At 42.7% G+C, this 24099-nt stretch overlaps 1 protein-coding gene across 3 annotated transcripts in view; it reads left to right on the top strand.

The window, feature by feature from the left end:
- LOC102890212 (paralemmin-2) overlaps positions 1-24099 on the top strand; it is a 303901-nt gene that overhangs the window by 102538 nt on the left and 177264 nt on the right. For 2 of the 3 annotated variants that reach the window (XM_006906089.3, XM_025041518.1), the window contains exons 4-7: positions 4065-4179; positions 5025-5046; positions 10860-10961; positions 20983-21678. In XM_006906089.3, coding sequence (XP_006906151.2) covers positions 4065-4179; positions 5025-5046; positions 10860-10961; positions 20983-21678 — 935 coding nt within the window. Of the gene's footprint in view, positions 1-4064; positions 4180-5024; positions 5047-10859; positions 10962-20982; positions 22331-24099 lie in introns of those variants that run through there. The other variant, XM_025041520.1, reaches the window with a different exon arrangement.

Genomic DNA, 24099 nt, shown 5'->3' on the forward strand with positions numbered 1-24099 from the left:
TCCTCAACCCCAAAGACTCGGGTTTTCCACAGAAAGACAGCAGCCTGGGCCACCCAGCACCCTTAGGACCAGGCCCACAGCGACATGTGCTTTTGTAGACAGATCTGCTACTTGGTCTGGCTTGCTTGGACTTATATACACTGTCGATTACCCGCATTCATTCCCTTTGGGCGAAACTCAGTTGTTCTTATCGCAAAAGTCTAGTTTCATTGCTTTTTTTTTTTTCTCTCATTCTCTCTTCGTTCCTTCTCAGTTACGCAGTATCATGACCCACATCTTTAGCACTTAAACTATATAGCTGAGAGCCATGAAACCCATCGGGCCAGAGGCAGGCTGTGGAGACAGTTGGGCCAGCCAGTGGGCATCAGGTCACAGAGAATTCTTAATCACTTGGGGCTGCTTCACCAGGAGAAATGAGTTACTTGGAGTCAGCCTTTTTTCTTTTTTTTTTTAAGTCAGTCATTTTGAACATAATCTTGTTTATCTTAGAATCTCCTATAGCACCTAGCTTGAAGTCCAGCCAAACCAGCTCAGTGAATGTTGGTTGAATTGACTGTAAATCGATGTTGTCATGCGCCCATTCAACCCCTCACTTGCTATGAGAAGCTGAGGCCCTGGCTCCTTTCCTGTGCCACAGCCTATGAAAGCCTGCCTTCTCAGCACCAGGCCAAACGAGGCCTTTTTTAAAAGCGATTTGTTGCTTTCCTTCTGCTTAGGTCAAGAATACATGAATTTTTAAAAGTTGGGAACATATTAAAAATTTTAAAGAACAAAATTAAAATCAGCCAGTATCCTATTACTCAGAGACAATTACCATCGATATTTTCCTATTTTTTCAATCTTAATCCTAATGAAGGGGTGACCTACGTCCTTCCAGATTTCTCTGAAGATTGGGGAAAGTGGAGCAAGAGTAGCTTATAACTAATTTTTTAGCTTCAGGTATTAGGATGGATATATATACGTATATATTATACATATCATATAATATAATACATACACATATAATATATATCCCTATAACATATTAATATTTGAGCTGTATTAGTTAGCCATTGTCACAATAGTACTTTATGACAAACTACTCTCAGATTCAGTGATTTAAAACGAAAATCATTCTTATTCATACTTCCTGTGACTAGACTAGATGTTTGCTAACCAAGGCTGAGCTCAGCTGAATGACTCTAATTTAAGGTGCAGGTCCCACAGGACATGGCTTCTGACTCTGAATTGAGCTTCAGTCTACTCCCCATGTGTTCTTTCCAGGGCACAGACACTCGAACGGATAGCAGCCGCCCAGAAAAGCCCTTTGATGCTGTTGGCAGAGGCGCCAGAGGATAAGCCCAGTTGGGCAAACACATTTCAAGCCTCTCCTTGTGTTGCGTCTACCAACATCCCATTGGCCAAAGCAGAGAATACATTTGAGAATAATAGAATTTACCCACATCCTACATAGCTGCCGAGGTGCTCTGTCCTTTGAGATTCAAATAATTTTGCTCAGAACCCACCTGGCCAGTACTACCATTCAGTCTTTCCAGGAAACTTCTAGTCTAGAGGTCCTCTACCCATTGAATTAGTTCAGGTTCAGGATCATTTGATTATCTCATTGTGTGTTTTCCCTATTCCACACTCATGTTCCCGTTCTTGATCCCCGCCCCTCCCACCCCCGAATAACTTACACGGATGTGTATAGAAGAGTTTGCTGAACATCTGGAACAGCAAAGGAGTTTGATATCTTTATTTAATATCTGTATAGCTTGGCCCCCTTGCCTCTAGATTCTGTTTGCACCTCAGCCCACATACAACCTCTCCCAAGTCAAAGCCTGCTGAAGAACTCACCCTGGTCTCAGAAATCCTGAAGGTCTCATCTTGTCTGAACCACGGCTTTTTGCAACTTGGTTCAGCTTCTTTCATTCATTCAGCATACCTGTATTGAGCATCTGTGCCCTCTCCATGAAGAATTTATCATCTAGTAGGGAAAATTAATAATTTACGTATGCTCTAATACATGGAGTTACTAAACCTCCGCACAACGGATATGTGGGGCCAGATGATTCTTCGTTAGGGGGGCTATACAGGATACTGGGGGGTATTGCAGGATACTTAGCAGCATCCCTGACCTCTGCCCACTAGCAGATACCCGTAGCACCAACTCCACTGCCCTTGAACTATGGACAACCAGAATATCTCCAGACATTGCCAAACATCTTCTAGGAGACAAAATCGCCTTGGTTGTGAACCACCATTCTACTATATACTGGACTTGATAAGACCTCTGAGAAACCAAAATAGTAGTAAATCTATGAAAGCATTATGGTGTGGGTGGTATCTGGGCAGAGACTTCACGAATGATTACAGTTTTGAGATGGGTTTCTTGGAGGAGGGGAAAACATGGGGCACAAATGGGAAAAAAGACTAGCTCTGTTTGACTAAAGCATTAGTGAAATAGGCCTGTTGGTAAGGGTGGAGGCTGTATAGGTACTGGGAGGCTAGACAAGGTACTTGTCAAGGTACTATAGGGCCTTATAAGTCATTGTAAGGTCTTTCACTTTTCCTGTGAGTAAAATGATAAGTATATCTGAAGCTGTGTTCATTTGGAGGGGGTACAATTATATATAGGTTTTGTCTTCGTAAGCCAGAGTTATTGCCACAAAGCCTCAGCCAAACAGAGATTATTTTTCTGACGCCCAAGAAGGAAACAGGAAAGGCCCCAGAGGGCATCCCTAAATAAATCCATGCCTATAGCTTGGTGTTCCTTACCCCTCAGAAGATCTCACTTTGAACTCTTTACTATGGGTCTCAGTCTAACAGACTTGGTGAGCCCGTCCCCACCTGCAGAGTGGAAGATGGAAAGGGAGGAGGAGGTGGGAGAAGACTAATGTAGGTGGGCACAGACCCTGCAGCAAAGCCTCCAGCACGACAGAGAGAAACGAGACCAAAAGCAAAATTGAATGAACCAATGAATAAATTCAGACCAAATAATTTTAGAAGCACAGTAGCCTGGAGTCCTTTAGGCAGAAGACATCCATCCCTCATAACCCCAAAGGCATTGCTGGAGAAGAATGCCACGCCAGTATGCCAACATACTCAGTGTTTAACAAGACAGGAGTATGTGAAATAACTATAGAATCTATGTGGTAAGAGTTTTCAGTACAGTGATTAGGAGCAGGGCCTGGAGTTAGACTTCCTGGCTTGAATCCTTGCTTTGAGGCTCTGCAGCAGTTAACTAGTTTCTTGTCAAGTCTTAATGACCTCATCTGTAAAATGGGGATTCCTTACTCATGGAGTCATTAGAAAGGTTCAATAAAATAAGCCATATAAATGCATAGCTCGGTTCCTGGCACAGATTTAGTGCTCAGTAAAAGTTAATTTATTATTATCATTTCATTGAAAGAATACAGCTGCTGAGACTTCCTCCAAATCATAAGTAGCTGCTGTTCTGGAGTATTCCCAGAGTCTCCTGGCAATGCTGAAAGTTCCCTTTTAGAGAACGTATGGGATGGCTGTGAAAACTGAGGAAGTGGGGGCAAATGTATCAGTTCACTCCATCTCCCCTCTTCTTGGCAGTAGAGGGGAGGCCACTGAGGGAGATGACAGCAGTCTCCCAGTGGTCCTGGCCACCAGCCATTTCTTGGTAACATATTTCCTTTGAGCAAGACTGGCTCATCACCCTTTGTCCAACCTGATAGAAGACCAGCTATTCCGAGACAGCTCGGAGGCTATGAAGCTGTTTTCCTTCAGATATGATGTCCTCTGCTCTGTAAAAATATCTACCTCCAAATTAAGAATGTGCGCACTGAGTTGGAAGCGAGACACCAAAGCGTCTTGCAAAGTGGTGGCCATGGACTAGTGGCAGTAGCTCTGGGTTGTTTTCCTTTGACTAATAACGTCTGCTCAGTAGCAAAGCTGAAAACACAGGATGCTCTGTAATGTAAAACCTTGGCCTGGTACCTCAGCATAATGTAAAACGGAGACTGCCAGGAAGTCACCCCACAGGAAGGAGCTGCTCTCTGGCCCCGGGATGGCGGCACAATAAAGTAACCCATCTTCTGTTTGTGCGTTTTCAGGCTGGAGCAGGAAATACAAGCGCTAGAAAGTGAAGAGTCCCAGATATCTGCCAAAGAGCAAATCATCCTAGAGAAACTGAAAGAGACGGAAAAATCCTTCAAGGACTTTCAGAAGGTAAAGGAAACAAATGTGATTTCTTTCAGTTATACTCACAGAGAAGTGAGCAAAATGATGCCAATTGGAGAAAAGGCCAGTTGGTATTGATGAGAAGGCTGAGCCACACAGTCTGTAAATGAGGGGCAGATGTGTGAGGACCAGTGCCATCTCTGCAGCTGAGAGTGGCTTGTCCTCAGGTATGGGACCACCTGGCCTGCTGGGAGGCACCGAGAATATTTATTAAATTAACCCCATCTACCTACTGTCCCAACCCTTTATCTGCCTAATGCCTGAAAGGTCATTTCCCATTGGAGTCTAGAATCCTAAAGCCAATTCTTATTAAGCAGATTAAACATAATCCCCGTGGCTTTAATTTAAGTCTTTCCTTTATAAAAAGGCCAGAGGCAATACCAATCAAATGGACACGAATTCTGAAAACAAAATGTAAATATATAAAATACATAAAATTTTACCGTATATGAAAACAGAGTGTTATGTAGCAAAGACGAGAAAAACCATAAAGCCAGTAGGCTCTGACTATGTTAGGACCTTCCTTCTGTTTTATAACTCCCATTTCCTCAGGTACCCATCAGCGATAGGAAAGCAGTATAAACAAATTAATTTTAACATGGGATTTTCCAATAGCACAAAACCAAAGGTATTTGCTGGATAGCTAGATGAAATAAATCTCTATAAGGTGGGAATAGATCCCAAACAGATTTCCTAGGAGAAAAGAGAGCATCAGGTTTGCCCACTACAGTCCATTTCTGGGCCTCGGCCTAGGGGACGATGACGGGTTTAACAGATGAAGGATTCCCTCCTCACTTGTGTAGTAACGCTCAGCCCTGCTTTTGTTTCCACAGAGCTTCTCCAATACGGATGGAGGTAAGTGTGAGCGCTCTCTGCCCCGTCTGTAGATGAATGTTTTCATCTGGGTCAGCTTAGCTTCACAAACACAGGCTCACCAGGAGACGCGGTGTGTTAGTTTGTAAAGACATCAGAAAGAAAGAGCAGCATTGTTTGCAGGGCACCAAGGAGGCCCGCACCCCGAGTGTCCTCTTCCTCTCTCCTGACACTGTTTCTAGTCTCACGCAGTTGGCCTGCCTCTTGTCCTTCCCATTTGTTCCCCGGGGTTCACCGCTTTCACTTTTCTGAAAGATGTTCAGTAAAGAGTGTCAATAGCAGGACCAGGTCGCAGGAAGGAATGATCCCGTTTTTGCTGCCGGTTAGGTGTCCAGGTCAGAACACACATCAGAAGGCTGATGAACCTTCCTAAGGCCCCTGGTTTTCTTTTGAGTCTGAGAACTGCAGTTTCTCCAGGTTTCCAGGGCCACGGGGCTAGCAGGACTTCCCTCCCTGTGGGGCAGGGGCGGCCCAGAGCACACGAGGTCTGGGACAGGGCCTGACCTTCTGACCCATCCTGGTAGGAGTGGGCTCTCTTCCCGTTCTCCCTTCCTTGCCCCTGCCCTCTGCTCCCCTTACCTGGAGCCATGGGGAGGAACTTGGGGATGAACTCGTTCTTCACCTTGCTCCCCTAACCTTAGCTACAAACTCATGAAAACCACTCGATTCCCACTTTCACTCTGGCCCTCAGCTAGACCTGTTGTAAAATATCAGACTTGTTGGAAGGATCAGATACCATCTGCTCACCGGGTTCTTAAAAGTCAACCTCTTAACTACGAAGATGATCAGGAGCCAGAATAAGAGTTGACATCAGTATTTCCTCAGTGTCATTTGGCAATATATGAGAAAAGATTTTAAAATGCCGAGATGGATAATGCATTCTTTCTGGATTAGCAAAGATACTTGCACTAAGGATAATTTTGACTTTAGCAAAGGAAAAAAGTGTGTGTGTGTGCGTGTGCGTGTGCGTGTGCGTGTGTGTGTGTGTGTGTGTGTGTGTGTGTGTTTCCTCAGCAAGTAAAAGGTAAGGGATCTGGGTTTTGGCTCCTCCGGTGACCTTTGGGAACATATTAAATTAAACCTCTTGCTCCCAGAGCATGTGGGCAGGGGCAAGTCAGAGCTAAGCCATCAGGGACTCCCGGAGGAAGACCTATGACAGTTCTAGAGTGTTCTCTAGGATGTGGCCAAATCAGGGTTCTCGTTCTGTGCTTTGGGGATAGAGCATAGTCTGAGGAAGTGGCCTTGCATGTTTTGGAGGCTTAAGGGTGGCAGCATGGGAAGGGTGGACGGCTTCCCTGGTGCCGGGAAAGACCCGAGACAGGGCACACTGTCAGCAGTACTGCAGTAAGTGTCAGGCTGGGATGGGGTTTGGGACATCGACCCACAGACAGCCACATACCAGGAGGGTACACAATGACCTTTTACGCATTCTTTGTTTTTCCTCTCCCTTCTCAAACGAGGACCTTTTCTGTACTTCTCTCTCTACTTAGAGAAGAGAAAGATCCTTGCATGCCACGTCCCCAGGAAGGCTACACGGGCATGGAGACCCATATAGCCTAGGACATGTCGATAAGCAAAAATGAAGCCTCCCTATAAACTCTCAGCACTGTCTCTTTCATTTTCACTCTGAACGTTTCTCATTTCCTCCTGTATCACTTCTCACTGTTTTCATCTGTTCACCTACGCACTTCATAGAGGTGGTGAGAAACCTGGTCATAACTAAAAAGAGCCTGCAGAGAAAACTGCTTTCATGACTTTGTCCTCTGTCGCTCTTTGACAGGATGGGTGGCCCTGAGTTAAGAGGAAGTAAAAGTCTTAAGGATCCCAGGAAATGGCCAGGGAAAACTTTCTGTTGTCTTACCTGTCGCCCTGGATGGTGGTTTATTGCCATCTTTGGTTGTAACTTAGTCGGGCGGGGAGAGGAGGGTGTTCCATTGCATAGCATCTACCCAACCGGCAAAAAAAGGAAATTTGAAGGAGGAAACACATCTTTCCAAGAACATGGTCAATGTTTAGGTCACCGTATGGTCTGGGGGTAAAAACTAAAGCCCCCTTGATTTCAAAGTTGCCAAGACTCTCGTAGAACCAACCATTGTTACTAAAAACTAACACGAAGTTATTATAGAATAATAATACCTTACGACAAATATCTAACTTCTAAAGCACGCTGATTACAGAATCCAGGGCTAACTAGGATTATATAACTGTACAAGATGCTGCAGATAATTAGGAAAAGCAGACCTAGTTTGATGAGGTGCCAAGGAGATGGCTGCTGGTTTGTGCATGTGTAATGACCCCACTTGGGGAATCCTGTGCCTGTCACCCTATGCATGTCAGAGGAAAAGGTCCTATACTGCTGGATCACGTGGTAGCCCTGGCAATCAAGAGCAATGTATTCTAATCTTGAGTAGAATTTCCTGGCCATATACATTCTGACTCCCCCCCACACACACACACACATATACACACACAAACGCACACACATACTTCCTCCCTCCCCCCATATGCACACTTGTTATATAGTAGAGTCTTATCAATTAGGTGAGTTGTTTTTCTGCCTTAAATAGTGTCTTTTGTAACTATAAATCGCATATAGTATGTATCTAGTGCCAACTCTATTTTTTACCTACTGCGGAGCTGGTGTGAAACCCTTGGCCAGAATTGACAAGGAAAAAAGCCCTGGGCCTATCTCAGTCCTTGCTGTATGGTACTGATCTTAGGCTTCCATCCCACCCAGTCTGTGGTGACCTGGAGCCATCCCCCATATCAAAACCTTCATACCAATTGTTGGAAAACCTCAGCGTGTCTTCTAGTTGCCCAGAAATCACATTTTCAGGGGCGTTTTCATCAACTTTGTTTCTCTAGCTTTGCCTATGTATGTTCTTCATAGCTACGGTAAAGATTTTAAATATTTTAGCGGTGCTGGACCTAATCAGAAGCACTCATCTTAAATGTCTACTTTGTAAGCAACTGCTCTCTATCTTCTCTGACACTAGAAAGAATAATGATAGACCAACCCGACTTTGTCAGGAAGAGGGCAGTGTACTGCCTGAGGCTACACAAAGGCATTTCTCCTGTGGAAGCTTTGGCGGCCCTGGTCGCTATTCCTCGTGTTGGCCTGTGTGACACCTCCTGGCTGCATAACCTTAGGGTTTACTACTTACTGATATATTGAGAAGGATGCCCTGTTCTCTTCCTCATATCATGCTCCTTGCCACTCCCTTATCTCTTAGCAGAAGCCCGGTAGCCCCAGCCCTCCATGACCTGCATTCTCAAGCTTGTAGCCAGTGAACACTCGGCAAAACTAACTGCATCTTCCATTCACAGCTTCCCTCCTAGGGGAAGCTGAGAAATAAGCACTGGGAATCATGTGCTCTTTCAGGTACTCTTAGAATCCAGAGTCCCCTGTCTGTGAGTGGCTTTTGTTTCTAGTTACTAAAACTTTCAGGTGCGCAGGTGCCCTAGAAATTATATTTAGCATAGAATGTACAAGATATACATGTGACCGGTCCGTGAGTTCTCACCTTAATAGCTTGAGCCTCCATCTCATTTAAATGCAGGAAGTCAGATTTCCTGAGGTCCCATTCCACAGATTCCTGGAAATGTTCAGTGGAATTCGGAAGTTCTACAAGTCTGCTCTGATCATTGTTTGTCTCTGAAACTGTCCCTCTAGCCCCAGATGGCTGTTCCATTCTTCCCATGGACCACTGTTAGAAATCTACCCCTACCCTCGCAGGGCTGGCATACCCTGCACTGCTGCTGTCTCTGGTCCCGCCTTGTGCTGGTCTGGGGCCCAGACCCTTCACACAGCTCCCCACAGTGAGAGTAGGGTCTGCAACCTGAGTTGAAGAATGCTGGCAGGGCAGTTCCACATAGAAAATAATGTCCAGTTTCGGACATTCGCCCTCCAAGATCTCTCACCTCCCCAAATGGGCTTGCATTCCCAAATAGAGCTGTTCTGCCTCTTTTGCACTATGAGCTAATGGTGGGTTCAGCTGGGTGTTATTTGGAATCTCAGAATTTTTTGGCTGAAACACCTGCCTGAAGTATTGAAATCGTGGGATAAATTCTAGAGGTTTTTTGTTTTGTTTTGTTTTTTGGGTTTTTTTTAAATGCAACTTCAGAGCCCTGGCTTGAATCCAGGCCCTTTTTTAAGGGGGTCCCCTAGGCTGCTTCCAGGAACATGGAGCCCATCTTTTCTAAAATGTTCCTGCTTTGGCCATCTCCCATTCCAACGTCTCAAAGGCCTAACTTTCTTCCTTACAAAGGAGGGCCTTCAACCATGTCTACCAGACCCAGGATCCAAGCTCCAGCACACAGAAGGCCCCGAGAGAGACAGTGACCTGAACCTCACTCAGCCTAAGGCCCGCCTGCCTACTCCTAATTGCCTGTTCCTTCTCCCCAAATGGTTGATACGGAAAAATCCATTGTCTTAGAGAAACTCTGCTCTATCCTCACTAACAGAGTGTGTCCTTTGCACTGGGAACCAAATGGTCTAATATCAGTACATTCTGGATTGTTCAGACTCACACACGAGTCGGCAGTGGTCTAGCCGGTGTAGAACTGAACTAATCCTAATCCTAATCCAGTGTCTGTTCGTGGTCTTCTCCATCATGAAATTACAAAAAGGAAAAGGAAACCCAGCAAGACTAAGGTGGTGTTGACAGGGATACAGAGAATGAGACAGAGGTAAGAGAGGTAAAGGAGGTAGAGGCTAGGGGACTAACTGGACTGGGAGGGCGAGTGAAGGTCGCTGCCCAGGACCCCGGGTGAATTATGGTGCCCGTGAGCACAGGAGAATGTCACACACAGCAGATGTGTGAAGACGAGAGTCCTGTTTTGGACATGTTGAGTTTGAGGTGATTGTGGGATATTTAGTAGAGATATGCAGTAAGCAGCCAGATGTGATTACCGATAACTGATCGATATTCCAGGATTCTGAGACTTCGTTGTGACACAGGAAAGAATCACATCACATAGAGCCCAGCTTTCTAGAATGTTCTTACCTCGGCTTCTAATCTCTGGGGCATACACAGACTCTTCTCCTTGTCTCACTGCAGTGATTTCCTTCTCTCCCTGACACTTTGTCACCCTGCTGACATTCACACCCTCCAGGATCTCTCACCTCCCAGAATGGGCTTGTATTCTCCCGAATAGAGCTTGTCTCCCTCTTTTGCACTATGAACTAAATGGTGGTTTCGCTGGGTGTTATTTGGAATGTCAGGATTTTCGGTCTTAAACATCTGTCTGAAGTATTGAAATCATGGGATAAAATCATGGGATAAATTCTAGAGGTTTTTTTGTTTGTTCGTTTGTTTGTTTTTAATGCATCTAAAACTCGCCTTCTAAATGAATCAGGCACATAAAGCTATATTTCCAGTTCAGGGAGTGAGACCCAAATCTATTTTTCAAGACTGTTTAATGCACATTTCTAGTTCGATGTTCCATATATGGTCAATGCCACCAAGTTAATACTGACTCTCACTGGCCTATCTCATTTTGCCCTCCCACCCCCCGAACTCATTATACTCTCAGAATCCAGAGCTTTCTGATGAATCTTTTAATACACAGAGCAGTCCTGGGCCTGAGCTCTTTGGCCAGGATCCCTCTTGCCTCAGCTACTCTGCTGAATACCAGCCACTGGGCAAATGCTTGTCTTTGTTTACCCTGATCCTCTCGCTCAGTGCTCGCCTGGGCGCTCCATTATGTAGGGCAGACGAGCTGCTGTCTCGGCAGCGAACCCACTGGGCCTCCCGACACCGTGCCTAATTGTATTCCCTGTTCTCTGCTACCAGATGCAGTAAATTATATTTCCTCCCAGCTCCCCGACCTGCCAATCCTCTATTCACGAACAGCAGAACCGTCACCTGGGCAGGACGGGACCAGCAGAGCAGCTGGTAAGTCCTGGGGGTCTATTTGGTTTTGATGCCAGGACTGGCCTTGTGGCCTTACACTTCTCTGCACTTTAATAATGAGGGATACCCAGATATTCCTACATAGAGCGACCCTGTCGTTGGCCCAGCCTCAGACATAGAATTTGCAGTGGCCACATAGGGCAGACGCTGGGCCCGGAAGAGTAATTGAGGACTGAATAGGAGGGAGTATTGGAGATATAGCGTGTTTTCCCTGCAGCTTCAGAGGAGTCTCTCTCTCGTGTTTGTGGTCTTTATATCTGTCCTTATTCTCAAAATTAATCTGTACTCTGCTTTCAGGGATTTTTATTTTCCGTATTAGAATAGCACAAGATCAAATGAGCTATGTTGGAAGCCGGGTGGAAAGTATTTTCAAAATGTATGAATGTGTTGCTGGAATCCTTTGGAAATCAAGCTATTTGTGGATTGTGAATGTATATTCCCAAGTCTTTTCATTTCTGGAGTTATTTCTTAGGCAGTGTGGTATGTTTGGGTGGGGAAGTAGCCATTTAAGGACTATACATTTCTTGCTAATATTTCTCACGATTGCAGATTTTAGAAAATGACACATTCATGAGTATAAAGTATAGCTAGAGCTGTGCTTTGCTCTGGTATGCCTCAGAAATCAGAACTGCAAGAATGTGAACAGTGAAATCTCTATACCGATCAGTTTGCTCCACACAGCAATGCACTGAGGGGGTTAAGTGAAAAAGCGAATTACCAAAGTTGCACAGTTAATGACATTATAGGTGAATTCAAATATGATATCGGATTATGTTTTATATAACCTAGGTACGTGCATATTTAAAATAAACCCCATAATGACACCTTTTATGAAACAAACTAATCATGGACTTTTACGCCAGTGGAAATCTTTTATATAGACCAATCTGAATATTTTATGAAGCAGATAACCTCTCCTTATTTTAATGTAAAAGTGAAATAAATGGCAAATAAGTATCGACGTATTTGTTATGTGCACTGATTAAATTTAAATATTGGGTTTGTCTGCAAATATCTTAGCATATTAACGTTACATGCAGACACAGATTTCTAGAGTGGGCTGGGTCTATAAGTGCCGTCTGGTCAAACCCAGGCCAGCTCCATGTTTCCCTGGATACTTACAGGACGAATAAACCAGAACTTCAGCCCTCAGTTGTGCTACAAGGGAATCGTGTAGTGTCAATGATTTATGCTGTGCACTCTTTAAAATGCTCCAAGGTACATTTTGGAGATCAGCTCAGGTCCTAACTGTTCACACACCTTCTGCCTTGTTATTAGGGACTTGTGTGTTGCTGGTTTCCAAGTCATGGGTAAAAAGCTTTCCAGCCCTCTCCACATGTTCCTATACCTCCCGGAACAGGCAGCATGATCCAACTAACGCATCAGCTCATAGAGTAGATCGGGACAGTGTATGAGAATTAACTTTTATCAGATATAAAAAGAGTTTGCACAGTGTTGGTAGTCCAGGAGTGTTAAATTCAAAAGTAGTATGTTAATGTGATTCTGATGCTATAGAAGTGGGAATATACATATTATCACAACCTAGCATCCTTCATATTTAGAAGCACTGCAAAAACATAATGATCCAAAGAGGAAACGCATTTTTTTTACAAGTATTATGTGATCAGAATCTTTTAGAAAATAAGTTTACATGTACTTTTGTTTATTAAAGAGCTAATCTGTACAATGCATCTGCCATAGAAATACATGTAAGCAGAGTTGTGGAAGGAATCACTTTTGATGTGGTTTACTCCTTTGTCCAAGACTGGCTTTGGAATAGAGCGTTTAGCTTCATTATCAATTGTGGTGAATAGAGACAACACGGAGCATGGATAGCAGACCAAATAATGACACTCACCACTAAAATTCTCCTAGTTATCATCCATACTGCTTTAGGAAGGTCCTTTTGGAGATTTGCACAGCCTTAGCGCCATTTTTATAAAATGTCACCTGTCATTACTTCGTATTATGACAAATCATCTGGTTGTTTGGAGTGTGGATGGTTTAGGATTCTATATAAATGGGAATTTATTTAGAATCATTGCTTTTCAGAATTAGGAGGCATCTATTCCAATCCCTTCTTCAAACATAGAAGCCAGGGTATAGCAGCGCTGTGGAGATATCCTCAAACCACGGTCACACACCTCTGTGAATGGAGCTTAGTCTTCCTCCATTCTGTCTATAATTGTTTTTGACTGTTGGAAAGTTCTTTCTGTGATGGAGCTACCATTTGTCTGCCTTCTTCTTCCCCTCATTGTTCATTATCCTGCCCCCAAAGCCACTCAGAACCCACCTAAGTTCTGATTTCCCTTTAAGTATTTGAAAATAATTGTCATTTCCTGTCTTCCCCAGATCCTCACTTTACATCCCCTTAACTCCCATAGCCCCATCTCTTCAGCTGGTCGCAAGATGATAAGATTGCTTTGAGACACCCTCCCCCATCTCTGTCCCTCTTCTCCGAACACAGCCCGCTTTTGTCTCAAGTCTCCCTGAGGTGCTCAGAGCTGGCCAGCACACTCTGGGAGGGGCCGATCATGCCACAGAGCACAATGTGACACCACAGACCATTCGACTCACTTGGTTGGCATCTCAGCCTTTCAGCTTCAGGTTCTAAGGTAAAGACGCGAAGTCATTTAACATGTGCCCCTGCTCAACCTCGTTTCCTTTATCCAGCGAAGTCACTGTTCCAGAATTATTTCCGCTGAAACGTGCAGTTTGTTCCTCACTCAGCTGAAACGTGCAGTTTGTTCCCCTGAATCGTGTACACACTGCCTCACCTGCCCACATGCAGAAGAACCTACAAAATTCTTTATTTCTTAATCACAAAAGGCAAAAATAAGGACGCGCTATGCACCTTTCTGCCCTTCATAGATTCGATGACTGTTAAATTCCTTCTTGTTAGATTGTGCCTTGTGGGTGTTGGGGGTCCCTTGTGGGTGAGGATCCTCAGCGGAAGGTGGGAGGGCAGCGATGTAAGGGTGTTCTCTCTCGTTTCAAACACAGCAGCTCCTCCATGCTTGCATTTACATATTGTAATTCTGTGTCAGATTTCGTTTGAATAAAGAGTTGAACAGTTTCGAAAGTAGGAAACTCTCTTTATTGTTGACGTCATTATAGCTTGTGATCGTGGCACCTCACTTTTCTTCTCAGTTTAGTATCTCCTCAGATCTGAAAAGCAAAGCCTTCATTGTTTTTCGTCACTTCACTAATAAAAATGTTGCATAGTGGAACCGAAGTCAGAGGCCTATGACGCGCAAGGGTCTCCGGGCCCTTGGGAACCCTAACTCGGCACCTGTGTGGCATAATCATTCAATAAGTAACAAGTTCCAGCAATGTTCTAACATCCAAGGCACATGTTTCTGTCTTGTCCACAGAAATATAAGGGACTTTATGATGATCCAGGTGTTCTGTATCTCTGGCATTTGCCTAATCTGTCTAGAGACCTCGGAAAAAAAGAAAATGAAATTAACCTCCATGGCCTCTGCCTGATGATCCCGTGCTGGTTCGTGGTGGTCTCTGCTCTTTGAAAATTAACTTTAGAATTTTTAGCCATGGTGTTAAGCTTACTTCTGTGTAATTTATGGACTTTCCTCCTTCTCAACTTTGAAAATCAGAACCTCGAGGGCCTGCCTCCAGCACCTTTCCTGGTATACAAAACCCTTGAGACAAATCCATTGATAAGTGAACCAGGGCCCTGGGCCTCAGCACTGAGAGCATCTCTATCGCTGGGTGCTTTATTATTTTCCAATCTTCTCTACCTGCTGGGTTTTACTTGCCTCTTAGCAATAGTCTTTCTGGCAATTTTTAGAATGAAAACTGTCCTTCTTGACCAAAAAGATGGAAGCAAAATCGGATATGAGAAACTGGCTTTTGCTTTTGTTATCCATCCATATCACCTATTTGATGACTTATTTTTGTAAATACTGAAGTGTCCCGGACAAATAATTATCCCAAGAAAATTTCGATTACTGGTTTTTGAAGTTAGAGATTGCCCTCTAAATTAATTTCCTAATTTTTATTATTATTGATATCACTGTAGTCAATTTTACATTTCCAACCTCAAGAGAAGGTGTAAAACAAAAAAAAAGAAAAAAATATATATATAATCATATGCCCAAAGGGACGAGACCGTACGTATGTATGTTCATTCAATAAGCCAAGCATAAGCATTGCTTCTCTTCCACATTCCAGAAGTGATGCCAGCTACTGAATATTCATTATATTGGGACAACCTCACTTCTGGGTGACAGTCATGATCTGACTATCTACTGCCCTCCTATTGTACTTTACATGTCACGAGTCACACCTGCTGTTCATGGCACCATAGAATATCAAATCCAAGTACCCTTTCATTATACAAATGGGAATAGTGAGGCCCAAAGATGGGGTGTCATCTGGATAGGAACTCAGATCCACTGTCTTTCTCCCTCCTCCTGACACCTCCCATCTTACTGACTAATGACAGTGGGGGTGTCATTTGATACATTTTATACATGTGGACCCTCAGCCTGTGCCTCCTCATGCTGATCACAGTGAGTCAAAGGCAGTGAGCTGGAAGAAGCCTGAGTCAAAGGATTTAACAATAATCGAATTTTCCATCCTCACAGAACACAGTGTCTTGTTTTTTATGCTCTTGCTTGATTCTGGAATGAAATCATGTCAGTTAGTCCCCCTTCCTCTTACTTGTGTCAGGTGCTCTTGTTTCCTCTCTCCTGGGCTCCTCGTAGCCCTTAGAGCTGCTCTCGTTTTGCAAAAGCTGAAGGGAACAGGGAACAGAAAAATGATAGAGCCAGGGGAATAAGTCTGAACCTGAATCAAGCTTTCTCTGCTCCCCAGACCCATCTCTCCAGGCTCTGCAGCATGTCAGGCCACAGCAGCTTCTCCCCTCACCCTCACCCTGGCTTCTGGCAGGTGTCTTCCCCAAAGGCCTCCCGCTCTAGCCCACACCTGGCTCTTCTCAGAACCCCGAGACTGAGATTACCACCCCATTACAGTGTCTCTGCCTCTTCAAAGTGGTTCTCTTATTGATAAGAGCACTGTGGGGGAGCAAGGACCTAGTAAGCCAAACACAGAGGCCCAAAGTCGAAGCACCTCACCGTCATTCATTCCTATCCCTTTGCAGAAAATGACCACTTTGATTCTTATTCTTCATGAACAAAATGAACATATTCCTTCCCTGTCTTACAGGGTTACACTTTGGAAAGAATAGCAAAAATTCTGTATGTACTCCAGTCTCACTGTCATCAGTATGTCATATTTGGAAATCAGTAATTAAATACATCATTTTACAAAACATACTTTCACACTTCAGTCGCCCTATCAATGAAACTTCCATCCGATTGTCTCCTTTCTTTTTTCTGTCTCTAGATCCTTCCTCCAGGAAATTGAAGAGAGTTTTTCTTCAAATACTTCTCTTTATATCAGTGGGGCTCTTTCAAAATCTTCATCAGGGGCTCCCCAGAAAACCTTCTCTCCCAAGCGGCAACCCCTCCTCGTTTTTCGTTTTTGTTTTTTCAATGAGATGAGCATAGGATTCTCTCATCACTGTACAAATTGTAGTGTTCCTGTGGCATGGGGAAGCTTAATGGAGAAAAGGGCGGATGAGAGAGTATTCTTTGTGGGCGGAAATGAGGGCATGATGCAAGTGAGAGGTATACACTCCTTGGTATACACTCCTTGGCAGCAGTAAAAAGCAGAAGAGTTTTTTACAATTGTGCACATGCATCAAAACCAAAATGCTGAATTTAAAATGTAAGTCTTATTTTCCTACTGGTTCATATTCACCCTCGTTTACAGTTGAAATATTATTGGCTGAGAACTGGAGCAAAATATAAATGCTTATTCATAAACAACACATTTAAGATAAACGTTCATGCCTCCCGTGTGGTTTTTCTGAATGTCTAGAAACTTTCTCATATGTGTATCCATGAAGTCTAAATATTGCCTTTGTGTTAAGCCAGAGCTTCTCAGAGCGTTCACCTATGTACTTCTTAGTGGAGAAGAGAGTGAATGCATACGAGGAATGTGAGACCAATCCTGAAGAAACCTGCTAAAAATGTGTGTTTCCTTGGACGCCTTGTTATAGCTGGGGGAAAAATTACAGATGGATGCTGTATTTTATGACATAACATATCTAGGTTTATTTTAAAATGCTTTAAAATATTCTACCCTCAAATTCTAGAAGTATTGGAAGAACAGTGTATAACATGTAAATATAAATATTAACGTGCAACCCTAATGAAACCATGCTACCTGTTGTTCCGATCCAGAGCCTTGTCACAAAATACAGTTTAAAATCACAGGCCAAAATAAATAAATAGTAAAATAAAAAAGAACTCTGTTCTTTACCTATTTTCTGGAAGGATAGTAAAAGGAATCTAATGCATATCTCTATCCAGAAGCACTTCTAATATTTCCTGTTCTTTCCTCCACATATCACTCTCTTTGAAGCATCATCCACCACCACGAAATGTTCCCTTTCTATTCACATCCCACACAAGTTTTATTCTCTCCTCCACTAAACTCCTTCTATCACAACTCTTTATTGTGTGGATCTACTTAACCCTTCTAGCAAAGACCATCTCATCATCTCTTCTTTCTGTCCAGTCTCTGATTCTAGAACAGGCAAAGGCAAAGTGGGGTTGGGGGTTGGGGTGGTGAAGGGAAAATTGGATTAACAATGACTGCATTTTTATTGGTGAGAGAGGGACAGGTCTAAAGATGCCCATGTTAATAATTTTTATCTATCATCTATGGATATAGAAATAGAAATATTTTATTCCATACTTTGTATAGATTTGCAGATAAAGGTATCATTTTGTTCACATATTACTAGATGTTTGGGAGACGATTAAATATTGTACCTACAACCGATAATCATTATTACCTTCCTTATTGTCCCATGGATGTGTTAATAGTGATAGGATATAATATTTTAACCCAAAGATGTACTTTTTAATGTAAATGTAATATTTAAATATTACCTGCTTTTGGAGTCCATTCAAAGTTTTAAATGCCTGTTCTATTTTTCCAATGACACATTTTGTGGAAAATCAGGAAATTACTGGGACAAATACTTCTCTTCATGTCACGGTCATTGTGTGAGCCCACGTACCTCTATTACAAATATTGGTTGGCTTCCTATTTTGTCACTTAAGGAAACTCAAGAGCTTTGTGCTGAACAGTGAAACTTTCAAAATGGAGATGATGAAAATCGAGTGTTGGATTTTGCTTCACAGTCTTTTTAGTTGTCTTAATTACCGGCAGATTGTATCTTATTACACAAGCAGATGGAACAATATCATTGCTGTTCTTTTTTTTTTAACCAGTTCAAACATTAATTACTGTGTATACCTTTTCATGGGTGTCATATTATACAAAGTATCTGTGACTAGAGTAAGACAACCAATTAGACTTTTCAATTAGTAGCATTTGTTTCACAGGTGTGTATGTCAGGTACTTTCTGTACAAGAGGCTCTAAGGTAGGTGCTGGCGGGGAGGGGGCATCATAGAAGGATGTCAGGCAAAAAATCTAGTCTTCAAAGATCTTAAAAATCTATGGCACTAATAAAACATTCCCACAAATAATTATACTACTGAGTGGAAAGTGTTAAGTGCCTTCAGAGAGGTTTAGAACATGTGTTCGGAGAATCTTAAGAAGAGAGAGAAGACTTAGACGTGGGATAAGCAAAGAAAGCTTAGGGAAGAGGGGTCAGTTGACCTGGGTGGGCATCGAATGATGAGTCACATTTGGGTGTGTAGAAACTCAAAAGAAGGACATTTCAAGAGAAAGGAATCTTAACAAAAGCAGGAAATGTTTAGGTGTGGTATGGCGTTATTTGGTTGTGCTGGACGGAAAGGGTGCGATAGAACATGTGATTGAAAAGGTAGTTTGGATCCTATTAACACAGTTGGCGAACTTGTAGTTATTCAGAAAGAGGTAGGGGCTCAAAGGCAGTGATCATAGAGATATGATATAGGATTCCAAGAGACTGCCCGTGGAGAGACAGGGTGAAAGAGAGTCTAGGCAGAGTGACAGCAGTCATGGAAGGATGTGGAGTGTCTTGGGAATGGCGAGAAGTTTGTTATGGCTGGAGTGTATGGGGAATGAGAGAGGCTGCAAGACAAATCTAGAAAGGAAGGTTGCAGACACATTCTGAAGGGAGTTACAGGCCAAGCTAAGCAGTTTGGTGTTTATCCTATACAGACGCAGGAACCAAAAGAGGGTTTGTGATTAAGGTACCTCTGTGGGCAGGATGGAGCATAGGCTAGCAGGGGTGAGCAGACTTTTTTCAGTAAATGGCCAGATAGTAAATAGTTTAGACTTTGTGTATCACATATGGTCTCTATCACATATTCCTTGCTTTTTTTCTTTTCCTTCCTTCCTTCCTTCCTTCCTTCCTTCCTTCCTTCCTTCCTTCCTTCCTTCCTTCTTTCCTTCCTTCTCTTTTCTTCCTTTCCCGTCCTTTTCCTTCCTTCCTTCCTTCCTTCCTTCCTTCCTTCCTTCCTTCCTTCCTTCCTTTTCTTCCTTTGTTTTTTCCTTTTTACAATCTTTTAAAATTGTAAAAACCATTTAGTGCTTCTCTGGTCATACAAAAACGAGCCTCAGGCAACCTTTGGCCCTCTGGCCATGAGAAGAGACAAGTGATAGGTAAAAAGGGAAGCAGGGCTGTTTATTGTGCAGAGAGCAGAGGAGGGTCTGTCCTAGGGCAGCGGTGATATAGGAGGTGGTAAGGAGATGCAGGGGGATAGATCTGAAATAGAATTTGTTATTCTCGACAACTGTTTGGCTGTGGGGAATCAGGAAGAAAAGGACAAGTCAGGGTTGGTTCTCAGGCTTCTCGCTTGAGAGACTAGGTGGTATTGGTATTATTTACCACCAAGTCTCTGGGGGAGTTTTGAGAGAAGATGGATTTAGTTATGAAGCTGCAGAGGTTGATGTATCCATGAGTCATCCAAGGAAAGGGTGCCTGGGGAGAGTTGGCTCAGTGGGGCTAATGCCCAGTTTATTCCCATCCAGAATGTTTGCCTCACAAAGCACCTCTGAGCTCACAGATTTGAAAAGATGAAGTGTCACATGAGACTATAGGACAGAAAAGAGTTGGTCCTTAGGAACCCCAGAATGGCAGCGGGATTTGGGGTGAGTTGGAGAAAGTGAAACTGGAGTGAGAAGACCAGATAGGAAGCAAAAATCTCCGGAAGAGGAAATAGCGTCTCAGATGGACTAGTGACGATGGAACAGAAGGGAGGTGACAGGTGAGAAAGATAGTATGGGGCAGATCACGAGGACATGGCACTGTGTACTGTGGTCCTCATCTTCAACTCCCAGTGTCTTGGGATGACGTGACCTCTATCTTATTCTTTTTCTAATTCTTGTTTTAGAAACTTAGCTAATGACAGAAGTACTCACAGAGCATGTCATCTGGCCAGTTTTGTAGCTTTTTAGTTTTGCAAATATCAAATTTATAGTACAATGGAGGATAGCCACGTCCCACCTGCAAAAATATTGGATATTCTTTGGATATTCTCTATTAACAGTACAGAGAATGGTAGGAAAAACAGTAGGACACTTGGTGAAAGAGTTAAAAAAAGATTTAAGATTTTGGAATAGGATACATCGTAACCAAGAGCATTAAAATTATCTATAAGCCAAGGGGTAAGCTGTCAATCAAGGTAAACTTGCATGTTGCCAGCCTCTCTGTGATTTGCGTACTGGATCTAAACAGTCACTTCTGGCCTTATTGTAGCAGATCTTCCTTAGAAGTGTAAGTGCCAATGAGCTATGGAACTCTGTACATCTGTCTTCCAAGTGCATTAAGCTGCTCTGTTAAAACACATATATAACCATCTCTGTCCACGATGTGCACCTATTCTAACACTCAAGATGCTTGGCAGTTAGACTAGAAAGGGCACAAAACCTTTTTTTTTTGTCTGTTTGGCAATTAACCATTCACTGGCTTTTTTTGTTGTAACATGCACTTCCTTTCTCTTGTTTTCATTCAAGCTGTGTACGCCATGGAAATTAATGTGGAGAAAGACAAACAAACAGGAGAGACCAAGATTCTCTCTGCATCCACCATTGGCCCAGAGGGGGTCCATCAGAGAGGAGTCAAAGTCTATGATGATGGTACCAAAGTAGTGTATGAGGTGCACTCGGGAGGCACCGTAGTAGAAAACGGAGTGCACAAATTAAGCTCCAAGGATGTAGAAGAGCTTATTCAGAAGGCTGGACAATCAAGCTTAAGAGGAGGGCACGTGTCAGAAAGGATTGTGACTGCAGATGGGAGCCTCGGCCACCCTAAGGAACACATGCTCTGCAAAGAGGCCAAGTTAGAAATGGTACATAAGTCTAGGAAAGATCATTCTTCTGGGAACCCAGGGCAGAAGGTCCAAGCCCCCAGCACTGGAGGCCCGGAGGCAAACTTGGATCAGCCAGTCACCATGATTTTCATGGGCTATCAAAATATCGAGGATGAAGAGGAGACTAAAAAGGTGCTAGGCTATGATGAAACCATCAAGGCTGAATTGGTCCTCATTGACGAAGATGATGAGAAGTCATTGAGGGAGAAGACGGTGACGGATGTGTCCACTATTGATGGGAATGCAGCGGAGCTTGTGTCTGGGAGGCCGGTCTCAGACACCACAGAACCCTCATCCCCAGAAGGGAAGGAAGAGAGCCTGGCCACAGAGCCAGCCCCAGGTACCCAAAAGAAAAAGCGCTGTCAATGCTGTGTTGTCATGTGACCACTTCTTTCTTCCCTTTTCTTCTGGGCAGCCTCTGTGCTCTCCACCACTTACGTAGACCTCACTGTACCACTAACTGCAATACTGTGAACTGGAAGCAAACACCTGCCTTGCCTTGCAGTTGGATTGCTTTGATCTCTCTTATTTTTTTTCCCCTTTCATTTTTCTCCAGTTTCCTCACCTGAGAGACAACGTGCATGTGTGTGCCTCATTCTTTCCAAGAACCTGCTTTTCCTCTAAACCTTTCCTTGTGTCTTCAAGAGTGAATCAATTCCTTACTGCTCGATTGGAATGGACTCTTCACATCAGCGAGTTATATAGTAGCCTTAATTCACTTGACTGGAATTGAACCCAGTGGCCCCGAGGGTTTCGTTCTGTAGCGTGTTCCTATCCTGTCCTCACACGTCGCCACGTCGCTGACTTCTCACTTGGCCTCCTTTGCTGTGGATCTTTGCTTTTATATCTTGTGTGGCAAAATGCTGTTGGCTCTAGCTGGTTGCTAGTGTAGCCAAAAGTGGATCTTACTTAGTCTGTCCAATCTAGGGTGATGCTTTTTGCTGCCTTACATGAGCTTCCAGATTACAGTATTGTGCATCTCTGGCTTTCCTTCTGTTAAAACTGAAATGAAGTTGATGTAAAAGAAAAGAACCCAGTGCTTGTCACAGCTGAAATGTAGGGACTGATTCCATGACCTGCCTGTCAGCAGCTGTCTCTCTTTCATGGCTTAACTGATGGACCCTTTATATAAGAAGCACCATTTTTTAATTTTCTAAGGACATGAAACAAACGTTGTTTTAAGCATCAGTAGTGATCTCCAAACGTAGGCAAATCCATGAGCCTTGCTTCTATTCTCTCCAAAAAAATTGTAAATTTTTATATCGTTTTCTTTTTCATGGATGTTTTCTGACCATGTTAATCTATTTTCAATGAAGGGATTATTTTGAGGAGTATCTCTGCAGTGACCGTATTTCCAGAACAGTCTTTCCGACCTACAGTGGTTGCTGCGATGCTCTCACTTCATTGTAGATGGTGCTGTAACTGAATTAACCTGTTCATCTCACCTGCCTAGTTGATGACAGAGCCTTATTTCTGGACTCTTTTCTTTCTATTCCCATGAGAAAGAGAATGTTTCACATAATGTCAGCATGTAGGCTTATGCACCCTCAAAATAGATTTCAAGATGTAAAAAAAAAAAAAAAAATTGTAAAGATTAAGAAAGACCTGTCCTCTTAATGTGAAGTACTTAAGTTTGTTCCCCAAATACTGATTGAGTGGCACATACCTGAATTTCTTAGAGTGTCTTTCTTAAACTTCTGGAGATTTCAGAACATCAAAGAATAGTTTTTATCTAAAACACAGTGAACAATTCTTGAAATAAATTCTTAGCTCTTCCCCAAAGCAAACAGCCACATATATAGTAAAACCAAAGGGAAGCGACTTAATAAAATAATACTTAATAAAATAAAGATGTTACATTTTAATTGATTTTAATAACAGATATATCTTTATTTGCTCAAATGTTCATAGCATTGTTGCAGATAATTCAGAGAGTTATCTATGTTCCATAGAACATAGTTTCAAAAAACATGCAATAAGATATACTACATTAAGTCTAACTTCTATGGAAAGCAGATGAGAAAAAAAAAATAAGTCTTGAGAAAATTTCATTACAGAACCAACTAAATTTGCCCTAAATAGCTTTCTCAGTGCCAAATCTATTATTATTTTTAATTTCTTGGCTTGAAATTTTATGTATTCCAGTTGGAGAGGAAATTTTTTTTTACTGTGCAAAGTTCATGTTTCTCAAGTAATTGCATTTTAATGAGCACAAAGTGAGTCATTTTATCACCAATATCTAAACAAAAAAAAGTTAAAGAAGGGAAAAATAAAGGAGCTAAGTTCTGCTTTCTAAGATGATTCCATCCATGACTTCATTTTGAGTAGTTGAGGGAATTATCTCTAAATCTCAGGTTCACTAAAGTAGCTGCAATTGAATAAAACTGCTCTATTATCTAGAAATAACATCTGGTTTTGCTGCCTATAAATCTCACCACTCCTTAACCATCATTAAAATGTCAAATAAAATGACATGCCAGATAAACCCATTTAACATAGAAAAGGAAAACAATGTTTTGGACAATCTGTTATCCTAATTATTTAAGAAAGAAAACTCTAAAAGTTTACCATAGCTTATCTTCTCTTTATTCACTTGGGTATTGAAACTATTCAATATGAGTTTTTAAAAGCACAGTGAGTGAGTGGAATGATAGAACTTAGGACCCTTGAGCTTGCTGTGTGATAAAAAGAATCAGCGTCTTCTAGGACAGACAGTTCCCTGACATGACCCTCCCTTCCCTCCATAAGTGAACTAGTTTCT

This window comes from Pteropus alecto, unplaced genomic scaffold (genome assembly GCF_000325575.1).
Source record: "Pteropus alecto unplaced genomic scaffold, ASM32557v1 scaffold111, whole genome shotgun sequence".
In the NCBI taxonomy this organism is placed as follows: Eukaryota; Metazoa; Chordata; class Mammalia; order Chiroptera; family Pteropodidae; genus Pteropus; species Pteropus alecto.